Below are 23,743 nucleotides of genomic sequence, written 5' to 3'. Positions count from 1 at the left end.
ACTTGAGCTAAGAGGCACACTCCTCACGAGTATCACTTTATGTCCCACAGTCCAGTCCAATCCCTGTCTGAAGAGTTGGCCTTGGAAATTGTTTTAGTTCTGGGCTGATAGAGAATCCAGGGGCCATGCTTTCCGGGGTACCCCTAGTCTCAGTCAGACCATTAAGTCTGGTCTTCTTACTAGAATTTGAGTTCTGCACCCCACCTTTCTCCTGCTCCATCCGGGAATCTCTGTTGTGTGCCCTGTCAGGGCGGTCACTGGTGGTAGCTGGGCACCCAACCTTCCCTTCTGCTTGTAGGATTGTGGGGTAGGATTTTTGACCTGCAAAAATAGTGGGAAAGGCATTTCTGAGACAAGGAAACACTAGCAACATGAGGAAGGAGAAGTGCAGTTGATTTCAGAGCTGGGAGGCGTGTAACTTAGAGGAGAGATGAGGCTGGGTGTTGAAAATGAAGGTCAAGCAGGGCATTGGCTGCCCAGTTGAGAAGTGTGTGCTTTGCCATGGGGAGGCAATGCAGGAAGTCATAGCCAGAAGATATACTGGTGGGATTCAGGTGGATATACTGGTGGGATTCAGGTGGACGGAGGGCAGGAGAGAGGGAAAGCAAAAGAAGAGGTGGAGGAGGCAGGGAGAAGGGGAGAGTTCGGAGGCAGGCGGCCCTTGCAGTCTGGGGCCAGGTGACACATCCCTAGCCTGGGTGGTGGCAGTGGGAACAACAAGGCGCCGTTGTGACATTCAGCCTCCCTCGTCCTGACAAAGCACCATCTCCCATGAAGTGCAGGTGCTGATGGAGAGGCCTCACCTGACCCCAGAATGGGAGAACTGCCCAGCCAACAGGGCAGAGCCAGCTGACCGGAATGTCTGAAGGTGCAGGGAATTTTCTAGCTTCTCAGCAGCAGCCTTTTTTGTTATTAGAATTACTGGTGTTACTTTCTTGTCTACAACACTTTAGGAGGTGAGGGGCATGTGTGTGATGCCAGGGGAACTCAGGGACGAAAAAGCAGAACCTGGCATTTGATATTTAAAGCCCACAACTAAAGTGGAGTCCCCGGGTGGTGCAAACCATTGATGCGATCAACTGCTAACTGAAAGGTTGGAGGTTTGAGTCCACTCAAAGGTGTCTTGGAAGAAAGGCCTGGTGACATGTTCAGGTAAGTCAGTTGAAGTCTCGCCATCCTCACTTTTAAGAAACATTCTGGTTATATTTCTTCTAAGACTAATTTGTTCGTTCTTCTGGCAGTCCACAGTATACTCAATATTTTTCGTCAATACCACAGTCTGAACTCATCAATTCTTCTTCTGTCTTCCTTCTTCATTGTCCAACTTTCACATGCATATGAGGCAAATGAAAAGACCATACCTTGAGTCAGACACATCTGTCTGTCAGTTTGTCATACTGTGGAGGCTTGAGTGTAGCTGTGATGCTGGAAGTTATGCCGCTGGTATTTCAAATGCCAGCAGGGTCACTCATGATGGACAGGGTTCAGCAGAGCTTCCAGACTAAGACAGACTCGGAAGAAAGGCCTGGCAATCTACTTTTAAAAACTTGCCAATGAAGACCCTATGGATCACAACAGAACATTGTCCAATATAGTGCTGGAAGATGAGCCTCCTTGATTGGAAGGCACTCTAAATAAACAGCGGCCGCAACAATGGATTCAAGCATACCAATGATGGTGAAGATGGCGCAGACCAACAACGTTTTGTCTGTTGTACGTGGGGTCGCCATGAGTTGGAGCCAACTTGATCACAACTAACAGTGACAAAGACGGGTATTCAAACGCTATGCCTATTTCACAAGTTTGCTGTGAGGGTCTTATGAATTATTGGATATACAATTTTGAAAAGTAGGTACCACTTGAGTACTTCTCATGTGCTAGGCACTTGCTAAGGGTATGCACTCACCCATTAGGAAGCGGTTACTAGTAGCTGGTTTTTCTCGCCATGTTTTTTTTTGTGTGTGTCGCGGGGTGAGGGGCAGGTCGCCTATTTCAAGCCTACAGTCGCTCACTGCACGCGAGACTGAACCCCGTGTTTCTCCCGCTGGACTGGATCCCCAAGAGGCCGTGGACTTGTCCCTTCAGCCCAGTGCCCCCGGCCTCTTCCAGGCACTTGGAGGGTGGTTGGCGCATCCTTGATTATTTGAATGAATAAATGAGCAAATGAATGAACGTTGTAGCCGAGCAGACGCAGGCTGCCACGCTCCTTCGGTCCGCTTTGTCTAGTGGGAGAGTTTCTAGGAGCCCCAGAAGCCATGGTAAGAGTCCCTGGCGACTGGAACAGACTCCAGGCCCAGCGAACCCCATGCTGACATACCTAACAAGTGCTGGCCGAGTCGGACGCCCACTCAGGCTTGGGGCCGAGGACTCCATGGGTCTTGGCAGGAGAAATCCCGTCCGAAGCAGGAAGACCGGCCAGCATCCCAGAAGAGGCGGCCTCTCGGCTCAGAGGCTGGGGAAGGTGGGTTTGAGTGGGTAGTGGGCTCCGAGAGAGCGGGAGCTGTTCGCCTCTGGATCTCCGGAGCCGGCAGAAAGCCGGTCAGAGCAGGCGCTCAGTAGGTATTTGTTAAATGAATGAGCGAAGTTCGGAAGTAGACACAAGATTCCAAGCGCCCGCGCGGGACCTACCCTGCGTCGCAGGCGCAAACCCAGCCAGGTCACGCCTCCGCCCCTCGAAGCCCCGCCCCCACCTGAGGCCTCGCCCCTACCCCTCGCGGCCACACCCCCGCCCTTCCGAGGCCTCGCCTCCGCCTTTCGCAGCCAGCGCGCAGGCGCAGGAAGCGGCGGAGCGGGTGACGTCACTCCGCGCCAGATTTCGCCCCTGGGGGCGTCGCTCAGTGATAGCGTCGCCATGGAGCTGAGGGCCGGTGAGGGGTGCGACGTGGTCACTGGGTGGTTGAGGGAGGCGGGGGGACCACTGGGAGGGCGAGCGGCGTGGAAGGAGCAGAGACAGGTCCCGAGAATGGGCAGCCGGGGATCGGCTCCTTTCCCCTCTCCGGCCGCGGCCTCCTGCCCGCAGCGGGGTCTGGGCGCGGGGTGGGTGCCGGTGGATGCAGTACAGATCGTCACAACAGCCCCGCTAGATCGGCACCCCACACAGTCCCCGCTGTACTCGGGAAACAGGCTTGCCGCTGGGACAGGGGCGGGATCGGAAACCGATATTCCGTCCAACCTCGGCTATCCCTGTGCTAGGCCCTGCTCTAGGCACCGGTGAGACATGTTCCCGAGCCGCTGCTCTTTAGGAGGTCGCTGTCTCCTGAGGAAGTGCCTTGATTGATTGCAGGATTGCCTGGCAAAGATAATAGCCGGCATTGATGCACATGGCATTCCAGGCTCTGTCAAATCCAGGTAGGACAACTGCGAACAAATCCACTGCTGACCTCCCTACACGTGCATCCTGCTGGGGAGAAGTAAACAGCACAATAAAGATGATTACAGCACAGTGGGGTGGTAATACCGACCCTTGGTGGAGGCGAGCCTTGTGCCAGAACTGGAGACAGAAGGAGGAATGAGGCCCAGGCTGACCTAAGGCCTCTTGCAGGGGAGTAAACAGGCCATTACAAAACAGGGTTCAGGCATTTTACACGTTAATATTGTCACCTTTTATTATTCTAATCACTTCCCATGTTGGTGCAAGTTTCCCAAGACAGGGACTTGCCCTTTCCTTGTATTTCTCCTGTCTGCCCCTAGTCCATTGCTTTATAAATGGAAGTCCTTAAATGTTGGTGATTCATTGAGATTTTGTGTATGGGTGTGTCCCACACAGTATCCTACACCATACTGGAGATGCTGTCCGGGGTTAGTTCGTTAGTGAAAGTGATAAAGGTAATAAGCTTATAATAGTTGTGCCAATATAATTGTTTTTGTTTGTTTGAAAACAAAACAAAAAAAGTGTGAGCTGGACTGGAAAGAGGGGCCTGCTTCCTAAAGGAGGGGCATCAGTCTAAGACTGTGCAGTCAGGAGTGCTTCCTGGGGGAGGTGGCGTCTAGCTAGACCTGAAGGGAAAGAGGAACTGACTAGGAAGAGGGGAGCAGAGGATGTACAAAGGCCTGAGGGAGAAGAGAGAGGCAAGTGTTGCATCAGGGTGCCCAAGTGGTCAGTTGGGGTTGGTAGTGATAGTATAGTATCGAGTAAGACTACCATGTGTGCAAACCAAAAACCAAACCCATTTCCATTGAGTTGATTCCAACTCATAGTGACCCTATAGGACAGAGTAGAACTGCCCCATAGGGTTTCCAAGGCTGTAATCTTTATGAAAGCAGACTCCCACATCTTTCTCTTGCAGAGCAGCTGGTGGGTTCAAACCACTGACCTTTCATTTAGCAGCCGAGCACTTAATCACTGTGCCACCGTGTGTGCAGTTCTTAATAATTTACACAATGCTGGCCATCTAAGAAGTTGTTAGGAAAACAAGTCAGGTAGTAGATATCAAAGTGATTTGAAACAAACTTCTGTACAAGTAGGAGGAGACCCTTCTGGACCAACAAAACTGAATATCCAGTAAAGTGTTTTAAAATGTGTCCATTTGGAGTTGTTAGCTTTATGTTTTTTCTACTTCACTGGGAACTGATTTTTATATTCCTTTGCTGCCAAGAGGGGCACACAATTCATGCAAATCTTATTAGTACTGCTTCAGTCAAATAATTAAGGACGTATATCTGTTGCCTGAAAAGGCATTTCCAAAGTTTGAGATAGAATAAAAGATTCCCACGCTAATCAAGGGAATTGTAGCTGGTAATCGAAAGTAATAACTAGCTTACAAATAAAAAATGGTTTGCACTTGGCTGGTAACTGAAAGGCTGACTGTTCAGACTCACCCAGCGACACTGAGGAAGAAAAGCCTGGCAATCTGCTTCTGTAAGATTGCATCCAAGAACACCCTATGGAGCACAGTTCTACTCTGTAAGTCATGGGGTCTCCATGAACCAACTTGACAGTACCCAACAACAAGCTTAGAAATCACTTAGGGTTAAGACAAGCTTACTTGACTTATAGCAAAAGTAAACTAATCAAAGCTAGATCAATACTAAATAGACAGGAGGACTAGATTACAGCTCCTTTGCTTCTTAACAGAACTTGTGCGTCCAAGCGAGAACCCAAAACGAATGCTTGGTTACATGGGATGGGCTGCATTTTGTTCTCTGATATGGTTGTTAACCGGTGATACACTGGTAAGGTGTTCGGCTGTTAAATGAAAGGTTGGCGGTTCGAACCCGCTGGCCACTTCATGGGAGAAAGACCTGGCGATCTGCTCCCATAAAGATTACAGCCTAGGAAACCCTATGGGACAGTTCTACTCTGTCCTACAGGGTTGCTATGAGTTGGAATCGGCCCGACGGCAATGGGTGTAGAGAGTTAAGCGTGTAACTGTAGAGCAGGCAGACAGGGTAGTATGTGACTGCATGCAGAGTACAACTCCTTTTTCCTTTATTAATAAGACACAACCCTTTGTCGCGATAGGTGTCACCAAACAGGATATCCGTGAAAAAATTTGGGACTACATGGAATCACAAAACCTAGCTGATTTTCCCCGACCAGTTCATCACAGAATCCCTAACTTCAAGGTACTAAAGCTAAAGCATTCCTGGAGTATTGCAAAGGAAAACTAGATAGTCCTACATGAATAACATGGGTCATACAGCCCCTGCACTGCTTTCTGGTGGGTTAGAATCCAGGGAACTGTGAAATCAGAACCATCTGGCTAGGGCGTGGTTGGGGTTTGGAGATGTCGTTCATCCTGTTACTTAACCTTCACGCCCAGTGACCATGCTCTTGCCTTTCTCAGCAGAGTTGGTTGTGTCTTGAGGATGAGGTGGTGCTAAGGCTACTGTTTACTATTTGATACAAAGAAAAATATTTATCCTGGCTGGAAGATTGTTATTGTTGGGTTGCCTTTTCACAAACCTGGCTTCCCTAAGAACATTGTGGAGGAAATGGGCTATTCAAGTGCAGCCCAGCCATTAACCCCTTTGGAGAGGGACAAAGGACTTGCCAGACCCTGACCACTCTGGAAGGCAGTGGGTAAGCACTCAGCTGTTAACCAAAAGGTCGGTGGTTCGAACCCTCCAGTGGCTCTGCAGGAGAAAGACCTGGCAATCTGCTCCCGTAAAGATTACAGCCTAGGAAACCCTATGGGGCAGTTCTACTCTGTCCTACAGGGTCACTATGAGTCAGAATCAACTTGACAGCACCCAATAACAACAGCAATTCTGGGCCTCAGTTTCCCAACTGTTCAAAATATAAAACCATCAAAGACGTTTGTGTATGATCATATTGACATAAAAAAATTTTCACTAAAGACAGAACATCACACAGCTCATCATCTCTGGCACACATATTTTCTAAGAGAGAAAGAAAGCACTTTTTGAAAATATGCTGGCTGCCTGGCCAGGCCTGTGGGACTCAGCCTGTTTGCTTGCCACCCTCCACTTTTTAACTGGCCTCTGGCTCCCCTGCCTGGGGGAAGCATTGTCATCCCATCCCTTCTTGGTCCTCAGCTGGGCTGGTTCTGAGACAAACATGTCCCTTTGAAAACTGTTCATTCGTACAATTTTTGTTATTATTTGATTTGTTTCTGTTGTTTTGGTTTAGTGCTTATTACCCCAGGGAGAGGAGCCCTGGTGGCACAGTGCTTAAGCACTTGGCTGCTAACAAAAGGTCAGCAGTTCGAATCTACTCAGCGTCTCCATGGGAGAAAAGACCTAGCGATCTGCTCCTGTAAATATTACAGCCTTAGAAACCCTACAGGGCAGTTCTACTGTCCTTCAGGGTTGCTGTGAGCTGGAAACGAATTAACAGGAACTGGTTTTGGTTTATTCCAGGGAGAGAAATGTCCATGGAGTACAGGGGAAAAGGATGAAGGACACACAGTCATTACAGATTCTTCAGCAGCGAGTCAGCTGGGAGGCGGTGGGCGCGGCTTAGGGGTAGTCTGTTTCTTGACTTAGGTGATGGTTGCACAGGTGTGTTCATTTGTGAAAATTCATTGCATTTTGCACTCAACAATTTGTACATTTTTTGGATGCATGTTTTACCTCAGTAAAAAATAAGTTGGGGCTAGGCTAGCTTTGTCAAGTCTCTTTCTATCCCAGCTGCTTTCAGAGCTGTTTCTTTGGGTGTCTTCTTGTCTTCAGAATTAGGCACCCTGCCTGTCTGGGTGAGACGCTCGGACGCACAGACCACGGTTGTCATAATATTGGATGGCCCTCTTGGTAATGTGCACGTGCATTTAAAAATAAGGTGCTTCTTGGGCTGTTGAGCAGCCCCCACACTTGCGGGAATTCAAAGTGGCCAGAACTATTAAAGTAAATCCTGATGCTCCTCAGAAAAATACTCGCTTCTGCATCCTCGATGTAAGTGCATCTCTGTCTGTTTGCCTGACTAGGGGTCTTATCTGGCTTGCCAGAACATCAAAGAGCTAGAAACTTTTGCCAGGACGTGGAACATTAAAGTGGGCCCTGATAAACCGCTGGAAGGTGTTCGGCTGCTGGCATTGCAGGTAACCCCACTTCCCTGAGCAGAGGCTGGCCCTATGTGCATGCAGACAGCCCTTTATTTAGAACACTGAGGCTCTGATTCCCCCAGCACAGGAAAGAACAGTCCAGGAGTCTCTCTGTTGTTTAGCAATTGGTCAGTCAGAAGTCCCGAGTGTTTCTCGATTCAAAGATAAAGGATTTTCAAAACTCTGACATTGAGGCATTCCAAATTCTGATGCGCCTCCCCAGAAGAGAAAGACTACAGCATGTTTATTTGTTTTTCCCCCATTTATAATATTCTTCAAAACTTGATAACCCATGAGTAAGAAATCTGATAAATGTGTCCCAAAAATATATAATGAATTAGAGCAGTGCTTCCCAACTTAAATATATAGGCACCTTTCAAGGAAAAATAAAAAAATTCTCTGTGTCAATTTAACTTACTATAATTTAATTTGATATATAGAAACATAAAACTAGATATAATTTTTTTTATATGTATACTCTTATGCAACCATCAAACCAAATTAAATACAAAAGAGCTATAAAGCAGTAAGATGAAAGTCACATCAGTTTCACATAATAGATGATGTTGTTTTGCTGAAACAAATCGCTTTCCACAGCATGACTGTGGTGCTGACTGCCACGACGCGGCATCTCTGCAAGTCAGCAGGCCTAACATGGCCACACGCTGGCTGGTGACTCACTTCTCCCACCACTGTTGTCAAGTCAAACCACTGAGACCCCTTGGTTGACACAGGGCACTTATCTTAGTCTAGCTTCTCTAGAGGAGCAAAACCAGTGAAACGTATACAGATGTGTAGAGAGATTTACTTTAAGGAAATGGCTCACACAATTGTGGGGGCTGGCAAGTCCCAAATCTGTGGGTCAGACGACAAACTGATGACCTCTACTGGCTCACGTGGTTGCAGGGACTGGTGAACCCAAAACCTGCAGGGCAGGTCATAGGCTGGAGGCCCCTGCTGGCTTACATCCCAAGAACCAAAGGTCAGACGCTGAGAAGAGTGCAGGATCGGAAACAGCGAGTTTTTCCAGAACATTCATTTATATCATGGGTGCAGGCCACACCCCCAGGGAAACTCCTCTTCTAACTGATTGGCTGCTTACATCAGATCACAAAATGGGAGGTGATACGTAGTTTCTGCCGAACCACTGAGAATCATAGCCTAGCCAAGCTGACACATAACATTAACCATCATAGCACCTTTCATGCTGGGCAGGGAAAGGAACAAGTGAAAGTGTTTCTATGGGGAGAAGAAGGAGCAGGATGCAGGGAGCCTCCTTAGCCAACTCCACGAGGGACACTTTCCCTAATGGATGGACGCAGCTTCCCTTTAGACTCTTCCAGAGGCGCTATTTCTTCGGTTTCATTTCCCTATCAACAAATCACGTTGATGAACTAGATGTAATAACAGCAGCAGCAGCAGTGTAGTACCAGTAGTGAATGTTTATTGCGTGGGAGGCACAATTCTAAACACTTTGTTTAATTCTACCATCAATCCTGTAGGAACAGTCTTTGTTCCCATACTGCCTCTTCATAGCAAGGCAGCGGAGTAGTAGCTCTAACTAAAATCGACCACCCTACACACACATACACAATTTAATTGGTTTTGCATACAAGTAATTTCCTTGGCACACACACAAGCAAATGCTTCTTTTCCTAAAATGTTTAAAACACATACGCAAGAAGGTTGTTATGTATGGTTTTTTAATTTATGGATCCTCTTTCTTTTAAAAGAGCCACAAGACATTATTAGTTCCAACACCACGATTGAGAACGGGATTGTTCAATAAGATCATACCACCTCCTGGGGCAACGAAAGACATCTTGAGAAAATGTGCCACCTCTCAGGTAAGTGCAAGAAGGCGACATTGCTGAGAAAAAGAACTGTTCGTGTGGAGACGTGAGATGAATTAACATAGCATGAAACAGCGTCATGACGTTGGAAGCTATTTCTAACAAAGCTAAATGAACAAGGATGTTAAAAATGTTCAGCAATAGTGTCATTAAAGAAGCCAAATAGAAAAAACATGAACAAGTATATTCCGCTTGTGTAGCTCAGTTTCTGTTTTGCACCAAGTTGGCAAGTTACAAATTCCTTGATGAAAAAGAAAAGCAGAAGTAAATCACTGGTGCTTTGGCGCCCTCTAGTGTTAACGTGTGATGTCGGTTTCCCCAGTTGCTGTTTGCATGTGGACTCTGACTCATGGCTACCCCATGTGTGTCCGAGCGGAACTGTGCTCCACAGGGTTTTCAATGGCTGATTTTCTGGAAGTAGATTGCCAGGCCTTTCTTCCAAGGTGCCTCTGGATGGGCTCAAACCTTCAACCCTACTGACCATTTTTTATGTGCTAAATTTGTTACTCCTCTTCTCTCACTTAATCCCAGTAACAGTATGATGAGGCAGGTGGGGGTATCCCTGATTTACACACGAAGAGACTGATGCTCAGAGAGTTAAAGAGCCCACTGCAGTCACATGACCAATAGTGGATTTGAACTCAGTTCCGTTTGACTCCAGAGCCTGTGTTCTTCTGCCTAACAAGAAAAGACAATTTGTTAAATATCATGAAATGGATGTCCTATTCATTTGTCATGTCACTTCCTCCTGGTCACTTTCCTGGGGAGGAAACTGTGGGATATGAATCCTAAAATGACTCCAGAAATGAATGTTTTTCCTGAAAACTCACTTCTGTCCTGCCTCATGCTTATCATAGGGTGGGGCGTTTATTGTTTTGTATAGGAGATTGATTCAGACCCTGAGCGCTTTTAGATTGCTGAGTTATAGAGGGAGAGCGTGGTTGCAGTTGAGGCTGTAAAGCGCATGTCTCTGTTTTAGGGTGTGAGGAACTACAGTGTGCCTGTCGGACTGGACTCCAGGGTCCTTGTGGATCTGGTTGTTGTGGGCTCCGTCGCTGTTTCTGAACAAGGTGAGATGGCAGAGCATGCACTCTGGGACAGGATGGCTTCTCCTGAAGGGGCTGCCCTGCAAACCCTCTGTCTGTCGTTTGAAAGCCTGTGGCAATTTCTGCTTTCTAGATGCCTGCCTGGGCTCAGACACCATGGCCTCCGTGCTTCGTCCCTCCCCTCCCGGCCCCATTCGACACCTTTACAGCGTGTTCACTTTTCTAAGAGGAGAAATAAAGTGAGATAACACTCTCTTAGGTGGTGAAAGGTTTGCTGTCTGTTCTCAAGTTGGCTGGAACTGGAGCTGAATTTATGTGCAGAATGTCAGTAAACAGTTGGTTTTGGAGGGAATCCAGTGAAGGGGAAAACACAAGGTCTTGAGTCTTGTTCTTATTATGCAGTGGCCGCCTCCTGAACAACACTGTGTGGCTGGGACTTCCTGCCTGCTGGGGCTCTGCCCTCCGGCAGGTGAGACTGCACTGGCCCTTCGCCCGGATGGGGGCCACGCTCTTTTGGCAATGGGAAGTTAGCAAAGGTTCCTCTTTAAGAAAAAATACAGGGTTTTCCTTTTGTAGTTCAGGGATGTATAAAGAAGAAAACAAAATTGTCTTATATGTCTCATTGCCTGGATAACCTCCTGTTGATTTGCAAACAAAATAATAAAAATAGTCATACATATGGTTAGGAAATTTAAATGGCACAGAAAGCTGCGTCCATGCTTTTCCCAAATGTGCACTGCTAACAGCTCCTGTGTGTATACACATCCATACTGACACCTGTGTCTGACATCGATGTCTTACAAATTTTATATGGAAGTTTTATATATACACCTACTCCTCACTTACCGACTATCTCGTGAACTGACATTTCGAATTTACAACAATAGTAAAAAAATCTACTATCTGACTATTTTGCGCTGTACGTCTGGCAGTAATGAACGCCAAGGTGCAAGGCAAGAGTAACACTGGCTGTGATGGGTAAGGTTAGGTGTCAGTTTGGCTGGGCCATGATTCTCAGTGGTATGGCAGTTATGTAATGATTTAATTTGGCAGTTATGTAATGATGTAGTCATCTTCCATTTTGTGATCTGATGTGGCATCTTCCATTTTCACATAATGCCAATTTTTGCATAACAACCTGGTCTTTGGAACCTAACCACGTCGATAAGTGAGGAGTAGGTGTATCTCTTTTCTGTTTTCACAGTAGGGTAACAGTATATACAGTGCTCATATTTGGCTTGATGGTGTATCTCCGAGGTCTCCCGTCAGCACACACGGCTGACCTCATTGTGTCAAGGGGCTGTATGGAACATCCCAGAATATATTTCACCAGGCCTTCACTGATAGACAGTTGTGTTATTTCCAGGGTTGGGTTGGGTTTTTTTTAAACAGATAATACAGAAGGGAACTTCCTTGTCACAAAGTCTAGGGAGCTTTGGGGACTGTCCCTGGGATCATTCCTAGGAGGAGAATTGCCGTACCCAAGGGTATGTTTTAAATCTCGATAGGTCTTGTCGAATTACCCACTGGAAGGGTCGCCCCATCCAGTCCCCGACACTGCATGCCCACCCTGTCTCATTCCCTTGTTAACAGCTGGAATTAGCAGACTGTGTCATTCCCACCCGTCTGGCCGTGAACAGTGGCATCTTGTTTGCCTTTTGATTTGCACTTAAGTCTGAGTGAAGGGGAACATTTTCATGTTCATCGTTCATTTGCTGTGAATCTTGTCCCTGAACCGTTTGCATCCTTTGCCGCTTTTCTGTTGAATTCTTGTTTCTTTGCATGCGTGGCTGCAGGTTTTTAACTGTGAAAGCAGTGTGACCAGATGAGAATCTTAAAAAGACATTGGCGGTGAGGCTTGTGCTCTGGGTGATGTTGTCGATGGTGCTACTGAGAAGCCAGCATTTCTGAAATGCCTTGGGCTTCCTACTGAGAGCAATGTATAGCCTCATCTGGGGGCCAGAGGCATTCGATGTTGACTCTCTTGTTCTCGTCTCCTGGGAAGTTGGGTGAGCTTCTCCTTAAACTTTAGGCAGACCTTTCATTGTGCCATCATTACAGATTTCCCAATCAAACTAGGGTTACTAAAACAGCCTCTCCCTCCAGAACTGCAGGATGGAGTTAGATAATTATTTAGCGCTTTATTAGAGGCAGGCTGTGTCATCTTAAATCATGAATCTGTGATTTCAAAGTTTTTATTTTTCTTCCAAAGTAAATAGATCACAAGCATTTTGCTTTTAGAAAGAATTTGTTCTTAGTCGTTTTAAAAACTGCTCTTTTGTTGCATTTAAACGTGAGCCTTGCTAACCTAAAGCTCGTGAGTATGAGCTCGGTTTCCTTTTGTAACATGTTTAGAATGCTCGCTGCTCACTTGACTGTGTTTTAAGCACTACACATAATTCCGTATAGTTATCCACTTTAACTCCTGAGAGTCAATTTTCAGTGGGCTGCTCGTGGTGGTTACAGTTCCTGGGGAAGGGCTGGGGATCCTGGATTCAGGTTTCTCTTTCTGATGTTATGTAATTAACGATTCCTTCCTTGAAATGTCCCAGACCCCGCAGAGGGCTGATTCTCTGCGTTCTCTCTCAGGCTGGCGGATCGGGAAGGGAGAAGGCTACGCTGACCTGGAGTACGCCATGATGGTGTCGATGGGGGCCGTCTGCGAGGAGACGCCCGTGGTCACAGTCGTCCACGACGGCCAGGTGCTTTCTGTGAATGGGCCAGGCAGGGCCAGTGCCACGCTCCTCCCAGCGAGCGATAGCAAAAGGGACAAACAGGCAGAACAGATAGACCCCCCGAGAGAGTGAGAGAGGGGAGCAAGGGGGACTGATAGGCAGACAGGCCCCTCCCTCTCACAGGCTTGTATCAGGCGTGGTGCTGACAGGCCAGTATGCATCCTCTCCGGGCGACACAGAGCTGCGTCTACAGAGGGGGTGCTGCTGCCGACTAGCCTCCTTCCCCAGAGAGATGCTGCATCAGCTCTTCTGTCCACTTCTGTCTGACAGGTGGTCGACATCCCTGAAGCACTACTTGAGGACCATGACCTCACCGTCGACTATGTGCTCACACCAACGAGGGTCATCATGACGGGGTGCAGGCGCCCAAAGCCAAAGGGCATCACATGGTGTAAGGTAGGCTGTCACCATGACGTCAGGGAGGCTCTGCAGCTCAGCAGGTAGCTCTCTTCTAGAGGGCTGTCTGCCTGGCAGAGCAGCGGCCGCAGACCTAGCACGGTTGTACATCAGAACCAGCTGTGGAGCACTAGAACAGTGCAGCTACTGGGGCGGCTGAGTCAGAGTCCCTGGGTGCACCCCGAGATCGGCTCTGACAGCTCCTGGGGTCTGATATCAGCCAGGCTCCCGGTCTGCTGCCGCACCAGCTGTCCACAGCCGAGAGGACCAGTCTGCTGGGAGGCTGAGGCTTTGAGTTTATATTTGGCTAACTGTTCCTCATTTTTAAGAGTTGCTTTCTACTATCCCAGGAGTCCCTGGGTGGTACAGATGGTTAAATGCTCAACTGCTAACTGAAAGGTTGGTGGTTTGAACTCACCCAGAGGCGCCTTGGAAGAAAGGCCTGGCAGTCTGCTTCCTAAAGGTCACAGTCTTAAAAACCCTATGAGTACTTCTACTCTGCACACACGGGGTTGCCATGAGTCAGAATCCACTCAACGGCAACTAACAACAACAAATCCCAGCTACAGTGTGGTCTGCCTGGCCCTGACCATGAGTTTTCCCTTTTATAAAAAGAGATTTTCTTACTGTGTATCTGGAGCACCAAGCAAAACAAAATGGTGTGGAAGGCAGCCCCCGAAGCCTTTGTAAGCCTGGTGCCTTTGTGATGTTCCTCTCCGGAGTAGGTAAGGACATGTATTGCAAATTTGCCTGCAGTGGAAACCTGAGCCCCAGCGGCCAGCCTGCGCGTTAGAGCTCTGCTTCTGCGTCAAGCAGCCGTAATTACTGGGGGCACACTGAGAGGTTGGGCTCAATTTGGATGAGACTGTTGGAAACAAGCATTCTTGTCTATGTATCCCATTCTTCAAACCTGAATCATCCAGAGTTTGAAAGAGGCCTTCTGTGGGGCATGGAAAGTAAACAGCATCCCCTCAGAGTGTGACCACAGAAGTGAAGCACCCCACGTCATTCCAGGCCCAGCAGGTCTTTCCATGCAGGCACCCACAGATGGCTAGGGCCCCAGGATGGCCAGGGTGGCTGAGCACTTGCTCCTGAGCCAGCCCCTAACACAGCCGTGAGGCCTGAGCACGGCTGGGCTGGGGTGGATGGGCAGGCCCCTCTGTGTGCTCCCGTGAACAATACTTTATGGATGTGGCCAGGGAAGGTGGTCGCCTTACCTCAAGAATAGTGAAACCTCCCTTGGCATCTTTCTTAAGAACTTGGATTACCTCCGAATTTGGGTCCACAGCCTACCTTTAGGTGGAGGCTGACACAGGGAAGGAGTGATGGCTGTCCTCTCAGAGCGGAGGGTGCTGGTCGCGGGGGCTACGCTAGGGGATGGGCCCATCAGGCAGCGTCTCAGAAGAGGGTTGATGGCAGCGGCTGATAGGAAGGTGCATCGGCGTCTCAGAAAGAGAGAGGTGATGCCTTGGGAATAGCCAGAGCTGAATCTGAAGGTGTGAACAAGAAAAATGTGAAAATAATGAGGTCACTGGACATGTTAGATGAGCATACTCCCTCTTACATAAAAGAAAGCCAAAACAGCCAGCACCCTGATGCTTACAGGGTGGTGGGGGGCTTTCCTGGCTACTTGGAACCCCAGCGGTCTCCCCCTCTTCCTGGCAGATGGTGGTCATTGATGCAGCTTTGGCAGGAATCGCAAATTTCTGAAAAGCTATTTCCCGTTTTGGGTCCTGCATTCTCAGTTCTACCCCACCTTGTTGTCCATTGCTTTGCACTGACCATGTGAAGCTGTAACATTTTCTAGTCCCCGAACATTGTATTCTTCCTCGGTAGCTGTGCAGCCAAAGAGAATTTTCATTCATGTTGGTTGGAAAAAAAATCCCTAAATTGCAGTTAAGATTGGAATAACCCTCTTGTGTAACCCTCCCCAGCCCCATTTTTTTAGCTCTCAGGATATTTCAGTGCTATGTTATACATGGTTTCAGATTTTTTTTTTTTTTTTTTGGCAAACTTTGGTATGTCTTTCCATGATAGTCTAGTCATGGACTCATTATCATGTATGTATTAGAATCCAAGAATGGCCTTTGCCTATTTTACTGGAATATCCAGAATATCATTTTCTTCTAAATGCTGCAGATCTCTTACACAAAGAATGTGAATGGTGTGTAAAATGTGGTGCCTTTTCTTTACTCGTTCCTAATGCTCAAGGGTTTTGCAGCATTGGATCCCCCAGCCTAGCTCCCCACTTCGGTAAATGTAAGTCTTGCCCAAGCTTATATATAGGCCAGTCTGATAAGACTCTGAGTGTCTACCTGTGGTGACTTTGAAACTTGTGTCTCCTCGACCTACCTTCAAAGTCCACATGGGCTTTCCCTCAGCCTGTGCTCCTGATTAGAAAATGGGAGACCCTCTGGCACAGGGTATAGAGCTGAGCTTAGAGAATCACATGTTCATCACTCAGTATCTTTATCCTTGGGCACCCTCTGCAAGGCCCCAGTGTTTTATCTGTAAAATGTCAGCACTAACCTCATAGGGTCTGTATTAGTCAGTGTTCTCCAGAGAAACAGAACCAGGAGGAGACATATAGATAGAATATACAGAAGGCATATTTCAAGGAATTGGCTTACACAGTTGTGGGGCGGACAAATCCAGAATCTGTAGGGCAGCCCAGCAGGCTGGAAACTGGGACAGGAACTGAAGCCGCGGTCCAGGGCCAAAATTTCTTCTTCCTCGGGAACCTCAGGTATTGCTTTTAAGGCCTCTCAGTGGACTGGATGAGGCCCACCCAGATTACGAGGGAGAGCTCCTCTACTTAAGTCGACTGATTGTAGATGTGAGAGTTCAGTTAAGTAACAGGTACGCTTGCCCTAGCCGAGTTAACCCATGAAGCTGAGCAGCACAGGCTGTTGGGAGACCGTGCATGCCAAGGGCTGAGTACAGCGTGTGGTAAGCATTTGCTGTCGTCATCACTCATCACTGTGAATGTGAGACAGTGTCATTAGTAAACGTGAGAAGTCAGCCTGGGCATGGTTGCACTAATTGTCTTTCCTTTGCTGCTGGCAGAATCCTTCCTCTATTCCAGCTGGGTGGTTGGCTGAGCCAAGACCGGGCCTCCCACCAGTCTCTGCAGAGGTGCACTGTAAAGGGGTACCACTGGTCGGCTCTCCAGCCCCGGCTCCACAGAATCAACTTGATGGCAGCTATCTGTCTGTCTATCTATCCATCCATCCATCATATGTCTGTCTGTCTTTCTCTCTACCTATCTACCTACATATCTGTCCAACTAACGAACCCAATGGACCCTTTTGGCACTAACTGACACTTCTGACCAACTCTGCAGAAAGATGTCGTCACTGAGCCCTGTTATAATTACAGGTAGTCCCCAACTTACGACGGGGTTCCATTCCGACAATTCCGTCGTCAGTCAGTTCTGACGTAAGTCAAATACCTTTTTTTTGTTTTTTTTTGTTTTAGTTTTCATCATTATTGCCTTATATTATCAGTATCTTTATAAATTCAATCTTTGAACATCTGCAAGTAAACATCTTAGAATGCCGAATGATAACAGCAGCAAATTACGCGCTGCAACACTGTATGTAGTACATATTACTAAGGATAAGATGTACAAAAAAACCCAACAACAAATGGTTGTAAGTGTGGTTTGTTGTAACTTAAATACGTCATAGATTAGGGGCTGCCTGTACGTGATACTTAGGATCAGAACACTAATCAGTTTTGCAAGGTGTGAATGACAGGTGTGGAAAAGAACGTGTTTCCTTGGCTTTCTCTGTCCTCTTTTAAGCATGCTTGCGGATATGTAATTATTCCACCTTGGTCATTTGGAAGTATCTAAAAGCATTTTCATCAGTGAAGGATAAGCTTCATTCTCATGCAAGAGAATTAATAATGTTGGTAGTTGTTGTATTCAACATCAGACATGATTTTGGTGTCTGTGTATCTTTGCCTACATCTGCTCAAGCACATCACAGCATTTCAGAATGAGGGGCATTTTCAGGTTGTTTCCCCCAGTCCCCCACTGTCTAATCGAGAAGAGGGAGAGCCACAGAGCCAAGCAACTGCCCAGCATTCCAAAACCAGTCCAGTTTGTAGCTGCAATAAGATCCAAGTCCCCATTTTTTGGGTTGGCAACAGATGTCTTGAGAGTTAGATTTCTGATTTGTACTTAGCATGTATTCCTAGGGGAGAGATTTTTAAACATGATCTTTAAAGAGAATATATATTTATAAATGGCTGGCATCTGAATGCTTCAGTGAAGAGTGACTGTAGCATATAAAAGAAAATCCAGTTTGAGGATGGAGTGATTAGTGACAGAAGGGCAGAAATATGTTTTAATGTCTGATTAACAAGCAGAAATCTTTCACTGCACATGGAAAATTGACAGAAGGAGACAAATGTTCCTAATTGCCAGCCAGGAAAAACAGAGTCAGACAGCTGTGCCTTGTCGCGTGTGGGAGTCAGATCGTCTGCTGCGTGCGAGGGCTCCTGTCATTGCTCAGCGCCCTCAGCACGGGCGAGTCTTCAAGGTCAAAAACCGCATGTAGCCGGGAGAATGCCTGAAGCCACTTCCTAGTCAGGAAGACTTTTCCACTTACAGCTGGTGGAGGAGAGAGGGAGAAGGGACTGATACTAAGATTTTTCACTCCTTACCAAAGCAACAAAAAAGCCTCGCTTTTGACGTGAGCAGTTTTCCTACCGGCAGGGTGTACACTTCCACTGTAAAGGCCCCCGTCTGTGTGGGCTGGGTGGCAATGGAGACCGTTTTCAGATGATCTATACGTGCGGTGCAGACATTTTCAGCATGCTCCAGCTGATGATGGTATGCGCAGCCTCTGCAAGGGGAGCAGAGGAGGCCTGTGGACTCCCCCAGCTTGCTTCAGAGTGGGTTTCTGCTGCAGGAGCCAGGGTGCGGGGCCTCCTCTGGCTCCGCTGGTCAGAAACCTAGGAGCCACAGCCACCCAGGGGGAGTCTATGGGCAGGCTGTGTCAGCAGAGCACGGCCAGTCCCTCCACCAGGGAGCCGCTCTGGCCCTGGGCTTCTGCCACCCTGAGTGACAGCTCTTTCTTGCACATAAGAACACAGTTATGTTTTCACTGCTTGTAATCGCAGCTTGAAGTTTGCTCATCCTTCCTAAATACTAGAGCTAGTAACTGAAGAAATCCTTCAAAGTCTCATTATGACCTGTTTCCATTGGTTTTCAGATATGCTGGAAGAAAGCCAGAATCTGAGCTCTTTAGGAAGGTAGCACAGGGGTGTGGACGGAAGTTTGCTTGGCTGGGCTGCGGTCACCTGTGGGCATCCCAGGACCCACTGATTGGCTGGCTGCAGTTACCAGGGGCATCCCTGGGTCCCAGAGCTGCCAGGAGCCTGGTCTGGGAGTCTAGTCTAGTTGTGGCAAATCAGTTCAAAAGAATCGCAAGGGGTCAAGTGGGGGAAGATTCCTTCGAGTAGAAGAGAGTAGTAGCATACCGTGAAGGAGCCCTGGTAGCGCAACGGTTAAGTGCTCGGCTTCTAACCTACAGATCAGTGATTTGAACCCACCAGCGGCTCTGTGGGAGAAAGACTGGGTGATCTGCTTCTGTAAAGATTACAGCTTGAAAACTCTACAGGGTCGTGCTGCTCTGTCTATAGGATCCCTATGAGTCAGAATCGACTCAGTGGCACCCAACAGTAACAGTCACATACTGTGGCCCTTTCCATGGCACAAACAGAGGTTTTGCTTTTGGTTTCCTCTGCATCTCAGAGATGGAACGTTAGAAGGAGCACATCTCTCTTTGCAACGTCTGTGACAGCCTGAGCCCGTTCACTCCTAGAGACCCAGGGAGGACAAGCATCCCCTGCAGAGACTTCTGACATGCTGAGCAGGGAGCAGACCGCACGCAGCCATTGAGGACCACCCCTCTACCCCCCGCCAAGAAGGCTGTGGGTGAAGCGAGACCATTTTATACTCATATGGTGAGACAAAGCCAGATAGTCAATAAGGATTGAGAACCTTTAGGTTTGCAAGAAGGTACTTGACTATTCTAGGTGTTTGTATTTCTTTAACTCTTACTTTAATCATTGATTCCTAGCTGGACCTGTGGGCTGTGAACAGACTCTGAGCCTGCACGGACCCTGGGAAACTGTTCACAAAACTGTGGGTACTTTGTTCTTGCAAGGGAACCATAGCTTATCTCAAGAATCCCTGATACGTGTCAAGGTGAAGAACCATTGCTCTAAATTATATATTATTCCAAATATAATCAGAACATCATTAAAACAAGTTTGCTGTCCAGTCAGCCCCAACTCATAGCGACCTCATGTGTCAAAATAGAGCTGTGCTCCACAGGGTTTTCAATGGCTGATTTTTTGAAAGTAGATCACCAGTCCTTTCTTATGAAGCACTTCTGGGTGGATTTGAACCTCCAACCTTTCAGTTAGCAGCCGAGCACATTAACTGTTTGTACCACCCAGGGACTCCAGAACATCGATACTAGTAATTATTGTAATTGCCCAGCTTGTGTGCTAATCTGTGTTCTGATCCATCAGAACAGACCTCTGGGAAGCCCGTGTGTGGAGCACCAGTGGCCTGTCTCTCGGTCACTGTTCTCACTTACAAGCTTTGTGTCCAAAAGGAAAGCAAAAGTCATCTCTAAAGATAGAGAACTGCCAAGAAGGATGAAACCGTGTCTTTTTGTCCCCTATGATTCCTCAGACGACATAGGGCCAGTTCTTTCCAAGTCTCATTGTTCAGGCATCATTGGACTGGTCTGACCCATGCGGGCAGCCCCCCTGGTGCAGACCGGTCCCCAAGGTGGGGCCAGATGGATTTTCACATATGAGGCTGTATCAAGCCAGTTACAATCTTCAAATGGGATCAGCCATTTGAGACTATTCTAAAGGCAGGAAATGGCCTCATCTGTTAGGACCCTTCTTCCGCCTCCTTGTAGAGGTCCCCAGGAAGTATCTGCTGATTGATTGGACCAACCCAGATGAGGCCAACATGTTTAGAAGACCTAGGCAACTGAGAGAGAAGGTTTGTGTGTGCATTATTCTGTTGCTTAAGGGCCTGTTGTTAGAAAGTGCTCTCCCACTGCAGCCTTGATTGAGGCCCCAGATATGTTCCCTTGTGAGGGGTGAGGGGAGGAGAAGACTCATTGGCCCTCTTACTGGCCTTTTCTCACCTTATCCCAGGCGCAGGTGTAGGAAGGCAGGGTGTGGAGGCAGACAACCCCGCTGTCCTGGGGGAGTCAGGGGAGTTGCCGTTCATGTCCCTGTGTCCCTAAGACCATTGCCCTCAGCTCATTCTGGTAGGGGCCCAGCCAAAGAGCCCTGTTCTGGCGTTCTCATCCCCGGGCCTTGCAGAGAGTAGAGCGTGCCTGCTGTCCCTACAGCTGTGACGGCAGCTGGGCAGACGGCCAGCGCAGCGCCAGTGAGGTCCAGGCTTCACTGAAACTGGGGTCACAGCTCCAGGCTCATGACTGTGGGGGTCCCACTGCCCAGGCCCGCGCTGCACCACACTCGTCCAGTCCATGTGTCAGAAGTGTGTCAGAGTCTGAGACCCCCTGTGCAAACCTGTGTGGTCAACGGCCTGGTCACCAAGGCACGTTCCCTGTTGGGACAGCGAGAATAGCGGGAACTGCTTTCCTTTTTCAGATCAGCCCTGAGATGCTGGAGAGAATCCCGGTGCTGAGAAGCCTTCGCCATCGAGAGCAGCAGGCAGGGAAGGACGTCACCCTTCATGGGGAGCAGCAGCACCTTTGGGAAGCTGGCAGCAAGCACACGGCTCCCCCAAGTGCTGTCCAGAGGCCCCAGGATGCCCCCCAGCCCGTGGAGGGCTCTGTGCCAGCAGCCTGCAGCAGCCTGCACAGGGAGGGCTTGCCTCCTAATGCCGCGGCCCTGCCTGCAGCCACCATCCATGTGAGCAACCTCCCCGCAGGCGCCCGAGTGAGTGAACTGAAAAGAGCCCTCCGGGAGCGTGGTGCAACACCCCTGCATCTCACCTGGCAGGGCCCGCGACGCCCGGCACTTCTTGCCTTCAGGGACCTGGCCGCAGCAGAGCAGGCCATCACCTGCCTGCAGGGCCTGCGCCTGGGGGCCAGCACCCTGCAGGTCGAGTTGGTGAGGCAGCTGAGGGACAAGTGAGCTGGTGGCCAGCAGCATCCTCAGGCAGAGCCAGGCTGGAGGGGGCGCCCTCATCCTCGCTGGCCGCTCTGACAGCCTGCCGCGTGGGGCTCATACAGACCTTCTGCATCACAGACCGCGGCTGGTTCTAAGTCCTAGTTCTTTCTAGGAAGTTACAGGCCTCCCACGAGTGCCCAGCAGCCCCCTAATGGACAGGGGACATGAGTGAATGATGTACCTCGGTATTCAGGAGGCTGAAAACTAATTCAGGTGCCAGCTTATCTCCGTCTTTTCGCCTGCATTGATGTTTTAGGCTGATTTTCCAGAGGGTTCAGACTGCACGAGCAGTGGACGGGGAGGAAGGATGACAGTGATTAAGGAGCGTCCGTGTTCTGAATTTGGGGGAGTGGGAGATCAGAGGCGGAAGATAGCCAATCCCCTGAGATCCTGCCTCTGGGGAGCCCAGGCAGGGCCCTGGTGGAGGGCAGAGGGTGGGCAAGACTGGAGAACTAGCTCGGGGCTGTCAGGTCCTCAGCTGGGTATTACTGGACCAGCGGAGCTGTACTGGCAGCGAAGAAGTCCAAGTGGTGCAGCTCCAGTTGAGAAGGACTCGTTCCCACAGGCACAGCGTCGCACGGTACGGGGCTGCGCATTCAGGGGCCTGCATGTGAGTGGAGCTGGCCTGGTGCCCCCAGTGCCGCCCCCTCACCCCTGCCTCCGTGGGGAGCCCTGCCCAGCGCAGCAGGAAGCTTTGTCTAGTGGGGAGACGCTGGCTTTGAAAAGTAGGTTGTGTCCCCTTCCCAGCCCATGTCACAGACACACACCCACATCTGCCCAGCACCCAGGTCTCTGGTATTCTCTCCCTCCAGGTCTCTGTTCCTGAGGAACAAGCTGGAGCATGGCCGACCTGCACTTCTGAACAGAGGTGCTTTTGCAGTTGATCCTGGGCAAAAAGTCAAAATAAGCATTTAAGTGGAGATTTTTTTTTTCAAATGCATATGGGTTGGACATTTTTATGTTTTAGCCAGAGGGTCTTACCAAGGGTATTTTCAGCATGTTATTATGCCTCGAGAGGACTGGCCTGGCACATACTTTACAGAACACGTCGTCTCCCTCTTCCCTTGAAAAGGCATTTTCTCACTGCTGTTCCCGTGGAGACTGCGGAGAGAAAATCTATACTCTTATGATGGTTTTGCTCTGAATGCAGGTTTCTTTCCCAAGTTGTCATGAATGAAACGAGGGGTGGAGAGATCTTAAAGTGCCTCAGGGCCAGGCCCAAGGGCTCCGCTCGCTGCCTCCTTTGCCCAGAACGGCCGCCCTCCGGCCAGCTGGTTTCTCTGTCCGGTTGATGTCACAGGCCACCTCTGACCACCCAGCCAGAGTAGCTGCTGGTCGCTCCAACCTCACCCTGCCTTATTTTCTCAGACTACTTCCTCCACGTGAAACACTTTTGTTTATTGTTTGTTTACACTTTTATTGTTTCTTTGCCACAGTTAGAATAGTGGCTTCAGGAGGACGGGAAACAGGCTGCAGCCAGTTGGATCACTGGAGGGGGTGGGGGGTGCAGACCACACTGGGTGACACTGCAGAGATGGTCACACCAAAATGACTATAAAATTTTTGTGCAAAAATTTATTTTTTATAAATATATCCCTGTAGTCAGCTGTAACAACAGAAGCATTTTTCATAAGCCCGGATTACATGTAGCAATATACGTACAAGGCTAAAACTCCACGCTGATTTACTTTTTGAAGCTTACACGCTCTGGTCAGAGCTGTCATTATTACCCAGTTACAATGACACTTCGAATCACATGGTTTTGTCTACACAAGCTACAAGCATGCACTGTTGTTTTTGTTGCTGCCAATGTTTTTATAGTCGTTGATTTTGTCAAATTTTTTGGTGTTTTAGCTACAATATTGTAATTATCATGGGTAGGGGTGACACCAACCCTAGTGACAGCACTGGCTGCAGCTAGGACACCTGGCTCCACCCCCTGCTGTGTCTCCAGCAGGTGGGACTCCTGGCCGAAATGTTAGGTGAGTGCACACACTGGAGCCGAGAGATGGGCAAGAGACGCTGGATCC

The 23,743-nt window shown here is 48.8% G+C and overlaps 1 protein-coding gene across 3 annotated transcripts; it reads left to right on the top strand.

The window, feature by feature from the left end:
• The first annotated feature begins 2,775 nt into the window (after nucleotides 1-2,775).
• Nucleotides 2,776-23,480, top strand: MTHFSD (methenyltetrahydrofolate synthetase domain containing). 3 transcript variants are annotated; one of them, XM_004377742.2, is made up of 9 exons: nucleotides 2,776-2,867; nucleotides 5,462-5,565; nucleotide 6,160; nucleotides 7,241-7,353; nucleotides 9,236-9,349; nucleotides 10,335-10,425; nucleotides 12,991-13,103; nucleotides 13,407-13,532; nucleotides 21,189-23,480. In XM_004377742.2, the coding sequence occupies exons 1-9, from the start codon at nucleotides 2,852-2,854 to the stop codon at nucleotides 21,675-21,677; spliced, it is 1,167 nt and encodes a 388-aa protein (XP_004377799.1). In that variant the 5' UTR covers nucleotides 2,776-2,851; the 3' UTR covers nucleotides 21,678-23,480. The 3 variants fall into 3 exon arrangements, with proteins under 3 accessions (XP_004377799.1, XP_004377798.1, XP_023588325.1); XM_004377741.2 differs by lacking the exons at nucleotide 6,160; nucleotides 7,241-7,353 and adding an exon at nucleotides 7,386-7,499; XM_023732557.1 differs by lacking the exons at nucleotides 2,776-2,867; nucleotide 6,160; nucleotides 7,241-7,353 and adding an exon at nucleotides 7,386-7,499 and having other exon boundaries at nucleotides 5,228-5,565.
• The last annotated feature ends 263 nt before the right edge of the window (nucleotides 23,481-23,743 follow it).

Source organism: Trichechus manatus, unplaced genomic scaffold (genome assembly GCF_000243295.1).
Source record: "Trichechus manatus latirostris isolate Lorelei unplaced genomic scaffold, TriManLat1.0 scaffold00053, whole genome shotgun sequence".
Classification (NCBI taxonomy): Eukaryota; Metazoa; Chordata; class Mammalia; order Sirenia; family Trichechidae; genus Trichechus; species Trichechus manatus.
Note: the sequence above shows the minus strand (reverse complement) of the source record. Positions and strands in the feature narration are given on the sequence as shown.

What these genes read in the sequence shown, in the direction of transcription:
- MTHFSD (XM_023732557.1), top strand. Translation starts at nt 5,404, where the DNA reads ATGCAGAGTACAACTCCTTTTTCCTTTATTAATAAGACACAACCCTTT. An exon ending in TTCGGCTGCTGGCATTGCAG is followed by an intron (nt 7,500 to 9,235) that starts GTAACCCCACTT and finishes TTCTTTTAAAAG; the next exon opens with AGCCACAAGACATTATTAGT. An exon ending in GAAAATGTGCCACCTCTCAG is followed by an intron (nt 9,350 to 10,334) that starts GTAAGTGCAAGA and finishes TCTCTGTTTTAG; the next exon opens with GGTGTGAGGAACTACAGTGT.